General features: G+C 38.2%; 1 protein-coding gene across 1 annotated transcript in view; it reads left to right on the top strand.

Annotated features, from left to right (window-relative positions):
• The window catches only part of UBE3D (ubiquitin protein ligase E3D), an 81,773-nt gene that overhangs the window by 43,103 nt on the left and 24,114 nt on the right, over nucleotides 1-14,556 (top strand). The window contains exon 9 of the mRNA XM_084515636.1: nucleotides 2,927-3,065. Within this exon, the coding sequence (XP_084371762.1) occupies nucleotides 2,927-3,065 (139 nt within the window). The remainder of the gene's footprint in view (nucleotides 1-2,926; nucleotides 3,066-14,556) is intronic.

The raw sequence follows: 14,556 nt of genomic DNA, 5'->3' as shown, positions 1-14,556 counted from the left end.
TGAGACTAAGATTAAAAAATAGGGCTTGTTTTCTTTTTGTTGCAAGCAGACATTTTTCTCCTTCCTCTACAGTGAAGATTATAGCAAAATATTCCCGAGTCTCAGGGGTAAAGAAGAACAAAGAGGCATGGTCTAACAAAGCACAAACTTCCCACAAGCACTTGTGTTAGATGCTGCAAAAGGACAAGTCATAAAGACTAATTCCTAACATGAGTGTTCCTGGAGCTGTAAGTGCTAGGACACACATGGTTTGTTTGTAATAAGGGAACACACTGGAATCATTTCAGGAAATGCTCATAACTGAGCTATTAATAAACAAGAATTATAATATAATTGGGCTAGATGTTTTTATGGAAACAGTCCTTCCCCCATGTAAACCAACAGCCAAAAAAAATGCCCTAATGCAATGTCAGTGCTGTAAGAGTTGGGCTTTAATATGAAGAGGCAGCTCCAAAAAAATCTTCAAGTCATGAAGTAAAAATAGAATGGGGATACTGAATTAAGCTGTAATGCTTTGAGTAGTGCCTGGAGTTACAAAAGGTTTCTTTGTGGAGGGGCACTGCTATGTGGAAATGCCTTCCCAAGCCCCAGGACCTTACAGTATCACCTCCAGTCTCCAAACTCTTTTACTGTGTGTTTGAAGATGCCTTTTGACTTACTGATTTGTGAAAAATTGAAAGCCCCAATTTTGCTAGCTTTACCTCAATTTACCTGTATCACCAGTCAAAAATGTAGAACAGAGACACGGTAAGGAACATAACAAAGGTTAGTTTCTAATTATGTGTGGAAATGAAGTTACAAAAATATGGTGAAATACGAAACTCAATTCTAGATTACAATTATGATGACTCCTTGGTTGCTGGCAGCTTAGTGCCTGTGATCTAGAGCTGGATGTTCTCCCCTGGCACATCCCCACAATCTCTGGACCAGTCAGGACTTCGCCTCTCGCAGGCTATTTTTAAAGAGTCCTGCTTCCTTTTAATATAGATAAAGTATCCAGAGGCTTAGCTGAAGGTTTGTACCTTTCAATTGTGAAAATACTCCAGGGTGTCTTCTGAGCTGCTCACCTAGCAGGCAGGTTTTGTGCGGTAGCTTTAAACAGCTTTTCCAGCTCTGTCTGGCACAGTTACAGCGCCTGAAGCAATCTCCAGCCCCATGCTACGTATTATGAAGGCTGTTGCTGTGCAGCAGGTTTTGGCCTCGGTTCTTTGGTGTGGTGTCAGCCATGTGGGGAAACCTTTATGCAAGGTACTGCCATTTGAAATGCCAGAGGGTGCCATGCCAGACACCCTTCTTTCTTTTCTTTCCCTGTATGGTTTATATCTCCTCATGTCAAAGTGACCTGTTCACTCTGGCTTTGGGCTGAGAAAGACATGGTACATCTGGTAATTTAGAAGTGATATAATTCTTTTTTATTGTGAATTAAAAGCAAACAAACAAAAGAGTGCAAGAACACAACCCTTTATTTTTATTTTTTTTAAGGAGATGAAGGCCCCTCTGACCTTGTGTGCACTGTGGGTTTTGCTTCTGTGTCTTGAAGCAGAAGTGGATTATTACATACCCATAGATAAGCAAAGGAAGATGAGAAAATTGAAAGGTTAGAAAAGGAAAAAAACAGTTAACTCAAGAGGCCAGTTTCTGACCTCCTTAAAAATGCAGCTAAGAAAATAAAAATATACTGACTCTTTGAAGAAAGATGTGTAACTTAAGCTAAGTAGAACATGTAGAAGAGCTAAAGTTGGCACTGGGAAGAATTAATAGTGGAAGCATATGCAAAAAAAGTGCATATGTAAGTCTATATCTAAGAAGCAGGACTTTACAGACAAGGTTTGTTAGACTTGAGGGAATGAATATCATCCAGAAGGACACAGACGGTGCGAATACTTGCTTAGTTTTCACTTGCGGTGAATCTTGCAGTAATGCCTACTCTTTTATATGCTTATAAAAAATCAGCTGTTTCTAGATAAGACATTAAAACAAGCAGATGAGTTCAAGAGCAAAAGATTAGTCAATTTGAACAATTTGTCTGCAGAAGAGCTGGAGGAATTTAGAAATGAAAGCTGATGCCAAAGTTGTGTATTGAAATCTTGAAGTCTTGGACATGGAAAGGTAGCAAACATTGTCTTCCAAAATGTAATACTTCCAAATCTGCTGAGAATAATCGGCGTCTGCCTTGGTCTGGAGTATATGGTACTAGCTGGTCAGATAAAATTAGTAAATAACTGGATCACTAATCAATCTGACAGTGTGTGCAGGCTTGTTTCTTTAATGCATAATAGGATGTAGAGCGTTCTCATGTTTTGATTTAATCTTGTTGAACTGATCTTGTTCTTCAGCACATGGTAGCGGGAACAGTTTATAGAAACATGCTTTCATAATGTTTTACAGGGTGTGATTCTCTCTAAAAATCTTAATTCTTTTAATACATCTAAAGCAGAAAGCTGCATAAAAGGAACTGGGAGTGCTTAGTGTTAGTAGGGTTACAATGAGAGCATCATAAATATCAATTTTTGAAATCATGTCTGTCCCTCCTGTGTTTTCAGAAGTGAAAGGACAAAAAGTGGAGGCATTATTTTCCAGTTTGAACGCTTTATGTGTAAAAACACCACATGATGGGAATTCGCTAGTGGCAGTTAACATTTGGTTCAGAAATATTTAACTTGGAGTAAGAAATGTGAGTGAATTGTTCTAGTGTATGCTAAGTTTTCCTTTCGAGTTATGTATCTTTCTGTAATATTGGCAGTAGGTATAAAGTGCTCTAAATGCACCTGGTATTTCTGGCAGAAACACCTGTGACTTACAAGGAGAGGAGTGACAAGTGAGGAGAATTTTTATCACAATACTATGGCACATTCTAGTATTCATTTGAAATACTTGGTTTTCAGGTGTATTTTATATATATAAATATACTTATTTTAATTTACAGACTTGCTGATGCATGGGAAGATGATTTTGGAGTTCATCCCTTAAAGTTTCCATCAGAAACTTGTCTGGAATTATTGCTGATACTGGGATTGAGTACCACCTCTCTGCCCCCTTCACTTCAGTGCATGAACTCTTTTCAGGTAAGGAGCAGCTGCTATTTCAGTATAATGGTGTTATTTCTAGGAAATAGAGACATCCCTGGGGCCCATAAGCCCTTTTAAACTAAATGTTTATCTTCTGGTGTTGCATAACTCTTCATTAAATTATATATAGCAAAGGAGAATTTCTTTTCATCCTCAGTTTTTCCAGTAGTATTGAACGTAGACCAGGGCAAGCAATGCCATTGGGTTTTTAAACAGTGAATAACTGTTTACATTTAGTGTTTGAAGTAAGAACATAAAATTTTCAAACTTAGTCTGGAGTAGCTAGAATATTTAATAATTTCAATAATTCTGTTGAAATACATCATTATATAACGTCTTATTGTCTTAAAAAAAAAAAAAAAAAAAAGCAATATATACACATAAGTCCTCTGATAAAAATAAAGATTGACAGTGGTGAAAGCTGGTTGGAGCAATAGGACAAAATATGCAACCCAGTGTATAAAATTAGTAGTGAAGCATTCACGGTTTTGTCCCATGTGAATGTCACTCTATGTTACTGATGAAGGTCTCACTATTCATGGAAATTTTCCTCAGAAAGTCATTGTTGCAGGTGTTAAATAGTGATTTGCATGATCTAAGCATGTTTCTGAGCACATACAACTTTAAAAAGCAATATATACAGGCATCTCAATTTGTCACCATACAGTAGATCAACTCATCCTTTTTTCTTTTTTGATACTTGTCTTCCCTTGTAGTTATGTAGTCCATTAGCTGTGTGTTGATGCAAATCTTAAAGCAATCAGATGTCGAGCAGTAAAAGTATCTGAAGCTGTGTTTGACAGCTACAGAATAATGGTCATCTTAGTGGAAATGAGTGTCCTAAAGAGTCCGTAGCAGAAAATCTTGTACCTCCTATTTGTCTGCATTCTCAGTTCTCAGTTAAGGCAAGAGAATATGTAATTTGTGCTCCTGAAATATGTTCAGTGAAAGGTAATCTTAATTGCAGAATTTTGGAGCCAGAAGGAACCTGGGAAGAAGATGTCCATAAAACAAAATCAAGTAATTGACTTATAATACAGTTACAGTGATGGACAACTGCTGAAAACACATCTAAATGTTAGGAAATAAATATGCACCTGCATTGTGTCCTTCCTTTGTATCCTGTGAACTTGGAAACAGGGAATCTGTGTATGGAGCTCTCTCAACTGAACAGCAGCCATTTATCATTTCAAAATGATGTTTTAGTACCAAAGGTCAGGATTGTTACTGGATTGTACATTTGGAAGCCATAAAATTGAAGAATATCCTGTTTCAAAGATTGGTAAATAATGACTATTCATACAGTTGACTAATCTATGTTTCCTATTAAGAAGTGAATGTTTTGGTTGTCTAATCTAGGAGAACGGATTCATTGTCCATTACATTGTCAATAATATGTGATAAAAGTCTAAGGTCATGTACTTAGGATTTCTTTCCTTTTTTTTTTTAATCTGTGTAGAGATAGCAAATGAAAACAGACTGCGTATGTGTGTGCACAGATGTGAATCAGTAAATCGAGGAAGGTTTTTACCTCCAAGAACACAAAATACCTTAGACTTTTCTTTTTCCTTGTCAGAATCTGCATGGTTGTACTTGATTGTTCCAGGGGCATTTTGGATTTGTCAGACTGTCTCAAACCCTTAAATCCTTGCAGTGCTTGGCCTAGAGACAAGTCAGTGGTGATGTTCCCCAGCCACAGGATGAGGATGCCTCAGGAGTCATTGTGGTGCCTCGTTGGTCACCAGGAGAGGTGATCGCTGAGGAACGATGTGGTGTGTTGTTTTTCCTGTGACTCCTGTAAAAGTATTTTGCTTGGAGACTTTGTTTTCCGAGGACATCCATCTGTGAGGGCAAAAACTCAAAAATGCCAATTGGAGTTTAGGAACCCGTGTTTTAAGGATTTGTATTTGCTCCTTTTGGCCTGTTACTGAACAGATCATTCAAACTTGAAGTTCAGTGGGACCACAGAGGGTTTAATTTGGACCAAATATCACAATACTTTGCTGAGTTGTGGGGGATATGTCTTCTAGGATTGACCTGTTCAGACCTTAGTTTGCCAATCTGTGGCAAAGTGCTTGATGTGACAATGTCGGATTGTTGTAATTTTGGTTAAGAAAATGATTTCAGGCTGAAGATACTGCTTTATCATTTTAAGCTGATTCCCAGTGTCTGTGCTCTCACAGCAACAAGAAAAGAACAGATTTGCAGTTTTGAAAAAAAGCAAAGTTCTGAAACCTACTCTAATAAAATAATGTGGAGTTTTGCTAAGTGTGAGGGAAGAAAAATGGCTGTTATGACAAGGTCCTGGATCTAACTTTCACTCTCCGTGTAGCATCACAAACCGTTTGACCTGGAGGGCAAACACCGTCCAGGAAAATATTGTTTTATTTATTTTTATCCATGGGAACCTCGTTTAGGCCCCCATTTGTGAATCCATGAAGCAGAAACAAAATTTGCCTCGGCTTTCTTCTCTGAAGCTTTACAATAAGCTACCAGCCTTATCACTATTTTGCCTTGGTTCCTTGCACTGATATTCACCTCCTGTAAAGCAAATATTAGAATTATATCTCCTAGTTTTTCTGTATTTTTCCTGGAAAAGTTGGCAAGATCCACAGAGTGGTGGAATAATGATATTAAGTTGTGCTGTTACCTGAGCATAAGATCCTTGTGCAATCAAAATACAGAAGATTTTGAGTGAAACGATAAATAACAAAAGGGCACTAGTAGAAAACTCTATTTCCTGTGGCTTAATGGAGCAATAGCAAAATGACAAAAACTAGTTTTGCTTTCTTAAGTGTATCTGTGGTGGCCTAGAAAAAGCAATCATACATACATATAGATAGATAATATTAAAACAATACTTATATTTGAACTGAAAACTATTGTAAAGTTGTTTTCTTTCTTTATCCACAAGTGGCAGCCTTGTTCAACAGCAGGCCAGGTTCTAGGCCACTGAGCAACGGATACTGAATGCTCAGGGGGTTTGCAGAGAGATGACCCAGGGGCATGCCAGAGCTTTCTGCTTTCCTAAATGTTCCCACTGTTGGACACGTGGTATGGAGCTAAATGGATCACTGGGGCATTTTTTATGTTCTGATACAGTATTTTAAAATGAATCTAGCAGGCAGATGTATATGTTGTGAAATAAAAGTTACAGTTTAGCTCATATTAGTAAAGCTTTGTAACATACCATCAGCTACCTGCAATTAAGTAGGCAGAAATGATCTTATCCATAACCCTGTGTTGTTTGAGACTGTCTTTACTTCATCTCTTGATTGTATTTCAGTGTTGCAGTGTTGACAAGTCAAAATCTTTAGTTGGTGTACATATGCAGTGGGTGATGTTTACGTTGTAAAAACCACATTAAGTAAATGTGCTTAGTTGCTAATCATCTCTGTAATAAACTCTGTTCTGCTTTGTGCTCTAGAAATGCTCTCTGGGACTAGCTTAACAGACTCCATATCTGTGCTGAGACATAAATTACATTTTATTTTCCAACAGCGTGCTACTGCTTAGTAACATAATATTTGAAATCCCTTTTCATTCTGTTTTGACCCTGTGAAGATTTTCACTGTGGTTTACATCACTGGAGCAGCCTGGAAGAAAGGAGCAGCAGTAGACTACGGTACACAGCCCTCAGTTTAAAGGGGTAGGTGGTCACTGCAGCCAGCTTTTAAGCTTCCCTTTTTTGTTAGAATTGGCTGTTGATTCTAGGTCCCAGGCTGCCTTTGGCTCATCTCATTATACCTGTGCAGTGACACTGATGTTTTCTGGTGGACTGGAAAGAGTCAAATATTAGCAAGCTTGAGCCTGGAAGCTCTGGAAGGACCAAAATGGGTAGACTAGCTCTTGATGGTTGCTGGCTGCTCCCAGGTTTACCAGAGAACATGGATTTGCTGTCCTGAAATGCGCTTTGCCAGGTTTACAATCCCTCACCCAAACCAGGATGCCTAGAACTATGGGAATAGGATGACTGAAGTACTTCATATTTATCTTGGAGCTGTGCAGAAAGCAGTAAGAAAAGGGAAAGAAGATGTAGCTGCTAGAAAAAAAAATCAGAAATTTCTTAGCTTGCTTTTGCTCTGAGCAGTTTTACCCCTCTGTGTTTGGCTCCATTACATTACACAGAAGGCTGTGTTACCTTACTGCACTCTTGAGCTATCTGGCTCTCCACCCGAGCTGACCATTCCTTTGCTTCAGGAATGGTTGGACTTTACTTTGTACTTTATAAATAATACTTGTGAGCACTTGTAGCTATCACCCACTTGAGATGCCGTGTACTTCATCACCAAACTGCTCAGCTGCTACTTCTCAGCGCAGTCTGGGAAAGTGTGTTGGTACTTCAGAGCTTACAACACAAAACAGTTAACGCGGGGAGATGCTTTAAAGTGACAAGTAATCTCTGCTGTGTTTTGCTAACCTTATCTTGTCTTTCTCCAAATTCAAGCACAGCGAACAGAAAATGTCATGGATATTGAATTCTTATGATGATATATGGGGCTGTTCAGCACATTCTCTCTCACTGGTATTATTGTGGGAAACCAGGCATTTTACTTCCCATATCAAGGCTCTATTCATAAGGCCAGAGAGTGTAGCAAGAGTTCTTGTAGTTAAATAGATCACAGTTTTATTTTTACTGTTGCAGTTGTATGATATTGAAAGAAGATTGTGCTTGCTTTAAAGAGCTGAGCAGTCTTTATGTTCTTGATATTCTTCAGCGCTGAACCCAGTGTCACTGGAAGTTTATCAGCACACTGTCCATTTCAGTTAGTTAAGAGAAGTAGAGCCTTTAAAAAAAATAAAAATTATTATAAAAAAGTGAATTCAGTTCATGAGTTCATGAATCAAGTTTTTTTATCACTTGAAATCTTTTAATCAGCTGCAGAAACATTCTAAAATAGACAGTGGTAGAGATGTGAAGTAGACTGTTGCTCAGAAAATAGAAAAATGAATAAAACCAGTATCCATTGGAGTTTAATGGCTCTACTATGTGAGTGTCAAAAGTATACAAGACTCATGGAAGGCAAAATTCAAAATTACTGCCGGCTCTTTGGTCTGCACATGGTCTGAACTAAAGCATGCCTTCACATGCAGTGCTTTTTTAAGTGTTGAGACTTTTTTTTTCTATATGCCTAAAATAGCATTCTCAAACTTGTTTGTGGTAAAGTAAGTTAGCTTAAGGTATGCTTCAGGAATTGAGGATGATTGCAGATATACCTGTGTTTTCTGACAATCCTTTTTGAAGCAAACTGCCGAGTAAAATTTAGAAAAATATGCTCAGCTCAGTTCCTCCTTTTGTTCCCTTCTGAGCATTTGGAGCTGCAGATGTCACACAGAATCTTTTAAGCTGGACTCCACTCCTCTGGAGTACTGTCAAACAGGAGATACTGTGGTTCAAAGTTATTTGGGAAATAGCAATATAAAAGATGAAAATATCAAGAGAGAAGAAATAGGCTTTCAATATTTTTGAATTCACCTGTCCCAGAAAAGAAAAATAAGTCCATTTATGCATTGAAATATTATCTTTTTAAATGGCTTTTTTTTTTTTTTTTTTTTTTAAATTAAGCTTTGTATTACTTGCTTATTCATCTCCCACAAAAATGAATTACAGATTTGAATATGTGTATGTATATTCTGTAATATTTTGCAGACAATGAATGGGATCCTAAATCCCTTAGGATTTCTTTAGACAAACTAGCTTTTTTTTTTTTAATTTTTGTCTGAAGCTCACAGACTGGAGCTCACAGTAATACAGAGAAACCAGTGCAAATGGTATTCTGTTGAAATACAGCAATTTTTGTTCCCCTTTACTGACCAATTTTACAAATTGTAAACTGCAATTAGTGTCAGCCTTTTTGGCTACAAACTAATGTTCTTTTTTTTTTTATATATATATATATATATATATGCAGATTTGGATAAAAGTGCTTTCTCCATTTTTTACTAACTCCAGTCAGTTGCTAGGATGACATAGGATGGCTTCATTTGGCTTGGGATGCTTTTATAGTTTCTTCAAAAAAAAAACACAACACAACTGTTTCCTGTGGAAAGGATCCAAAACACCTACTCTCTCCTAAATGTTTGGATTCAATTTTGCATTGCATGTGCTAATAAGTGTTTTATTGTGATAATTATGTGGCATTTTAAAGTTTGATTTGAAACAATTTATTGTAAATAGGAAACAAGTGACTAAGCCTTAGAGCCCGTGGAAAGCAGATGCAGTCTTTTCTAAATAAGCATACAGATATTTAATTGACTTGAAAATAAAAAGTTATAACATGTGTATTTTTTGTTTGTTTATTTGCATTTAGCAAAAGCCATAATAAATCTGTTCAAACACTGCAGAATAATTAGAAAGAGTTATGAAGTGATTTTGAGAAAATGCTGACAAGAACAAGCAGTATTAAAAGAATTAGTGCTTCAAAGATGAATTTAAATGTTTGGCAGAATGATAACATTTTCTAGGTTCAATTTAGAGATTGCCTTGTTTTTCTTGTCTGCTATTTAATTGTCCTTTAATGAGGTGATTTTTATCCTACCACCCAGGTTATCTAACTCAGTGATCACTGTAAACCACCTTTTCAAAAGTATCTCTAGAGCAGTCTGTGGTATTTCTTCAACACTGAGACTCTCTGCTTTTTTTAATGTTCACTCTCAGGGCCTCAAGCTGAAACAGAACAATTTTTTTCTTGAACTGTAATTACTATTTTGAAGTCTTTGTTGAACCGCAACTAAAAACCATTCCCACTACTGATTCTGCATAAACTAGTAAAACAAAGCCTCTTATCTGAAAACTGGATATTCTCCATTTGCAGGGGCGTGTTGAGCAATGTCTCATACCTCCCCTCTGTGTCCTTGATGTGACTAATCTGTATCTGCAGGACAGGCATGCATTTCTGCACTGTGGCATTATGACATCTGGTGCTGCTGTGGAGATGCTGATGGGAAGGTATTATCCCACTTATCTAACGCGTGGTATGGCTGCACTTCCTTTAATGGCAAGGAGTTGCCTGTTTCTATCAGCCAGAAACTAAACAAACTCAATCACATCTAAATCTAAGCTGAAACACTGAATGGGAAAAATGCAGGCTGAGCTTACTGCCGGAAGCACAAAGTTTTGTGATTGCTTCAGTGCTCTGTTGTGGAGAGTCAGGACCTAAATCTCCTAAACTGAGATTCAGAATTTGTCATCTGTTTCTTCCACGCCTGTTCACCACTACAGAAGAAATCAGAGAGGGCGAATCTGGGCATACCATAAGCAGAAGTGGGTTTAATTACAAAAATCATGAGCTCCCGGTGAGAGGCAGCGTACGTGTTGTACACAGGCAATTGCCTCTTCTGGAACTACAGTTCCCTGCTGCTTGAGAGGGAAGATCTGCCTGAGGAATCAGCTTATTTGCATGCAATTCTCTCCATCTAGACTCCAGCAACAAACACCTGGGTGGGCTTCTTAAAAACTGCGTGTTCACTTGCATACAGAGAAAAAAGACCTAAGGGATGAAGTATAATATCAGCATCTGGTGATACATTTCATTGTCGTTTTCTTAGAAAATGTGCTCAGATATGTTATTAGCCATTTAGACGTGAATGCACAATTGATTACAGAAATCTAATTTAGATAGCCTGGTACGGCCCATCTTATCAACTGCTCAAACGGGGTGAAGATGAAACTAATCAGGATTGAAAGTGTCTTGATTAATACCACTCATTTTATTTCCCCTTTGCATCTATTGTGTAAGGTCTGATTTTCCCAATTCATTTTGAATTCTAAAAGTGTAGCTGTTTGCTTAGGTCTTAATTATCCACTACTTGTATCCATAAAGTCCTATTAGACTCAAACCGAGGGTTGATGTTCTTTATGAACAGGCACCAAACTCCCAGAGTGTTTATCAGGAATGTGTTATGAAATGAGATCAGCCAAATACCTCTGTTTAGGTACCTGAATATATACCTAAAGAGGAGTCTATATATGGGAGGCCTGATACATTTCGAGAACATCTGTTTTTCTGTATTAACTAAGACTGTCACCTTCCTGACTGAGAAACAGGCTCTGCTCAAAAGAAATATTTAGACCCATGTAAGACCAAATAATGCTGTATGTGTTTGGTGTGGCTTATAGGTAATTCTTCCGAGCTGCTTCCCCCCAGAACTTTGATTTATCCAAGTTAGTCTTAGCTCTGTGCAGTTCATAATTAACATAATTGACTTGAGTAAAGAATAAGTTCCAATCTCCCAGCAAACAAGGTACAGAAATCTAGTTATCAGCTGCACAGAGCTAGGCAGTCAGCTGTTGTCTTGAAAATAATACTGAGTCACTGGACACCAGCGAATCTCTAATGGAAATTTTTTTCCCGTAAGGTTTCATGTTATTATGCTTTGTGCTTTGTGAATGGGTATTGTTATGGAAAGCTGTGATGCTGTTCATTTCCTTTAAGAGTCTGGATGGAAGTTTTGAAACTAAAGAAGCCCAGAAAAAAATCTGAGATGCATTTATAAGGTTGCTTCTTAGTGGGTTTACAGATGCTTTAAAAATAGATGGATTCAGTCTTACCAGATTGGAGCTGTAGGCTGGGGTAGGTGTGTATTATCACAGATTACAAAAGTCAGAGGGATCCTGAAAGAGGATGTCACCGAGTCCTAGCGTTGTATTAGCAGGCAGGGCATCTTGCCAAGGCACTCAGAGCAGCTGAGCAGCGTTATGTGTTGAAGAGCTGGAAATGGTAATGATGTCTTCAAGGAGACAAATGGGCAAATATACAGAAGTCTGCAAAGCCAGAGTGTAATAATTGAATCGATGACTTGACTATGATATAGTACGTGGTAGACGAAAAGGAAAAGGGTTGTTAAGCTCTCCTTTTTTATTGTCAGTTGAAAATGAATCTGGAATGGATCTTTTGGTTAAGAAGGCAGTAATGCCCCCAGTGAGAAACATACGGTTTGCCTTCTCTCGGAAATACAAGTCCATCATTCTGTTGTGATGTCAGTGGGGAGTGCTGGGCTCTGAGTCCGTGTGCTTAAATCATAGGTCTGTGATCCGTGCTTGATGGCCGGTGACAAATGGTAGTGCTTGAAAGCTCTTGCTTGTTAGGGAGGAAAACTTTTTAGGTGTAGAGATTAGGAAAGCTAGAATAGGAAGATATGTGGTTGTGGGGGAGGTCAACTAGCTGTCTGTCCCGAGGCAGGGAAAAACATGAAGGAAAATGGAAGAGAAAGGCAATAGGCTGCTGCTGTTCCCACTGACATAAACCAGCCAAATTCTGACAGACCTCAAAGAGAGCAGGACTATTTCCATCGTCTCTACATTGCTTGCTGTTTTGACCAGTAAGATAGGTCAGTTGTGCAAATATTCGTTTGTACTGTGGCTCCACTACTTCTGAATTAAAGGAAGCTGCTCTGCACGTGGGCGTGCAAGGAAGTATCCCAGCATATACATTTCATAGAGCTCCCAAAATAAGACTTGGAATACTCTACAGGAAGAAGGAAGAGGAGGGCACAAGAGTATGTAGGTATTAACACAGCCTACTGAGATGCAGCAATCATTTAGCCTTCAACGGCAAGCTGTTATTGCCTTGAGGTGAAACCTGGCAACCATTTCACAGCATGTAGGAAAACTTGCAGGAATCCGACGAGGCAATAGCCAAGTGAGATCACGGGGAGCGTTGGGTGGGCAGGATGGGAGTGCTGCTTGGGCTTCTGCCAGGCTTTCTGGTGAATGTTTCTCTATCTGTCTCCCAGCAGCTTGACAAGAGAAATAGGAAATGATTCTGCCTGGTGGAAAATAAATATAAAAATATTATTTTTACGCATCATTAACATAAATTATAAAAGCATAGGCTATAGAGGAAGAGACTGTCTTAACAGGTCAGTTCCCAGTCTTCATTATTTTTATGAGTTTTGGCATTGTGAATTGATAAAACAAGCTGGAGAGCTGAATTCTTTCTGTTGCTTCTAGTAAGCTTGAATTTTACAAGGAAAATAGAATAAAAATTAATATTTATCACCCTGGCTACATGAAAAAGAGTCTTGCCTGCAAACTTGTACAAGTGAAAATGTTGTAATCTCACGGGCTGTGTTGGCTGCTTGGTCCACTTACAAGTTGTTTCAGAATGCTTGCTATTCCTAAATGCGACCCTGAAAAAGACAGGACATTGTTCTGTTCAGATGTTTTCACTTTCTGTAATTGCTATCACTGACTCGAGTTCTGGTTATTATCAGTAACCGTTTGCCTGCATAATTCAGTTTCAGATAGAAATTCTGCTTGCTGTTGGTGCCCCAGTCTTTGATGCATTTCTTTTTGTGTTTATATTTAAATGTCCTACTGTATCAAAAAAGATGGCTATCATTGTGTAATGGGGGATGTCTAGCTAACAGATTTCTGTTTTAACTCATCAAAGAGCCTGCTGCTTATTCTCTGTGATGTTTTCGTACAAAGTCTATTCCAGTCATCCAGCAGGTTTTCTGAATTCATCACATTCTAGGACTGCTTGGTTTTCCTCTTTGTTGACTACTTAGGTTTTCTGCAGTGGTGTTTCCATGTCAATATTTCATTTCTATTACGTATCATTTTACTTTGTTTCTGTACTACTTAGGAGCAGACAACCCTGCAATTCACGTATGCCTTTTTACTGGTTAGAAACTGACTTCTAGTACTCACTGTTGTCTAATTTACCTTCTTTTCAGGGAAGGTAGAAAAACTGAGGCTGGGAGGTGCACAATTGAGCTTTATATCCTTCTGTGAAACAATGTAGAATCAACTTTCTGCTGAACACACAGGTTCTTAATTCAGGTTGTGTTCTCTGCTTCCATAGAAAGGAAATACTGTTCTATACAAATATAGCTGAAAAGTAGGTAGTGACTAGTTAAATTAATCAAAAGTGTCTATTCCACATGGTCAGCCTGGGGATATATTCCATTAAGGACTGTTCTTTCTATTTTAAGGTGATATCTGAATGCAACCAAATATTATCTGTAGAACTTATTGTGTTTTATTCTTTAATTTTTTTTACTTTCCTCCTCTACTCTTATTTACTACCCCTTCCCCATAGTGGTCTTTCTAAAATCTGGACTTAATCCTGGTAACAGTGAACAAGGTGGGAACTTTTTCAGTTTGAAGGGTTTGATGTAGACTTTTAAGAAGAAATTCAACAGCAAATAAAATTAAATCCACGTTGCATACCACGTAGCTAACTGTCAGGGGTTGCAATTTATCCATGTAAGTAAATAAGAATTTCTTTGTGTGTGTGTGTGTGTGTGTGTGCGCTCAAGTGCTGATGCTGTTGTAGAGCTGGAGTTGGAGAAGTGGTCCAGCCATGTACTGCTCCTTTGACCTCTTCAAGGAGAAACCAGGATACTGGTGAGGCCAAAATTTGACAAGGAGGAGTCCATTCTCTAGGTTGCCTGCTTTTTGGACCATTGTCTGTGAGGACTTTAGCACTCACCAATGTTATATCCACAACACCAGATCTAGATGAAGCATAGCTCCAATTCC

The sequence above is a fragment of the Aythya ferina genome, assembly GCF_964211825.1.
Source record: "Aythya ferina genome assembly, chromosome: 3".
Taxonomy (NCBI): Eukaryota; Metazoa; Chordata; class Aves; order Anseriformes; family Anatidae; genus Aythya; species Aythya ferina.
The sequence above is the reverse complement of the archived record's forward strand: the minus strand, read 5'-3'. Positions and strand labels throughout refer to the sequence as shown.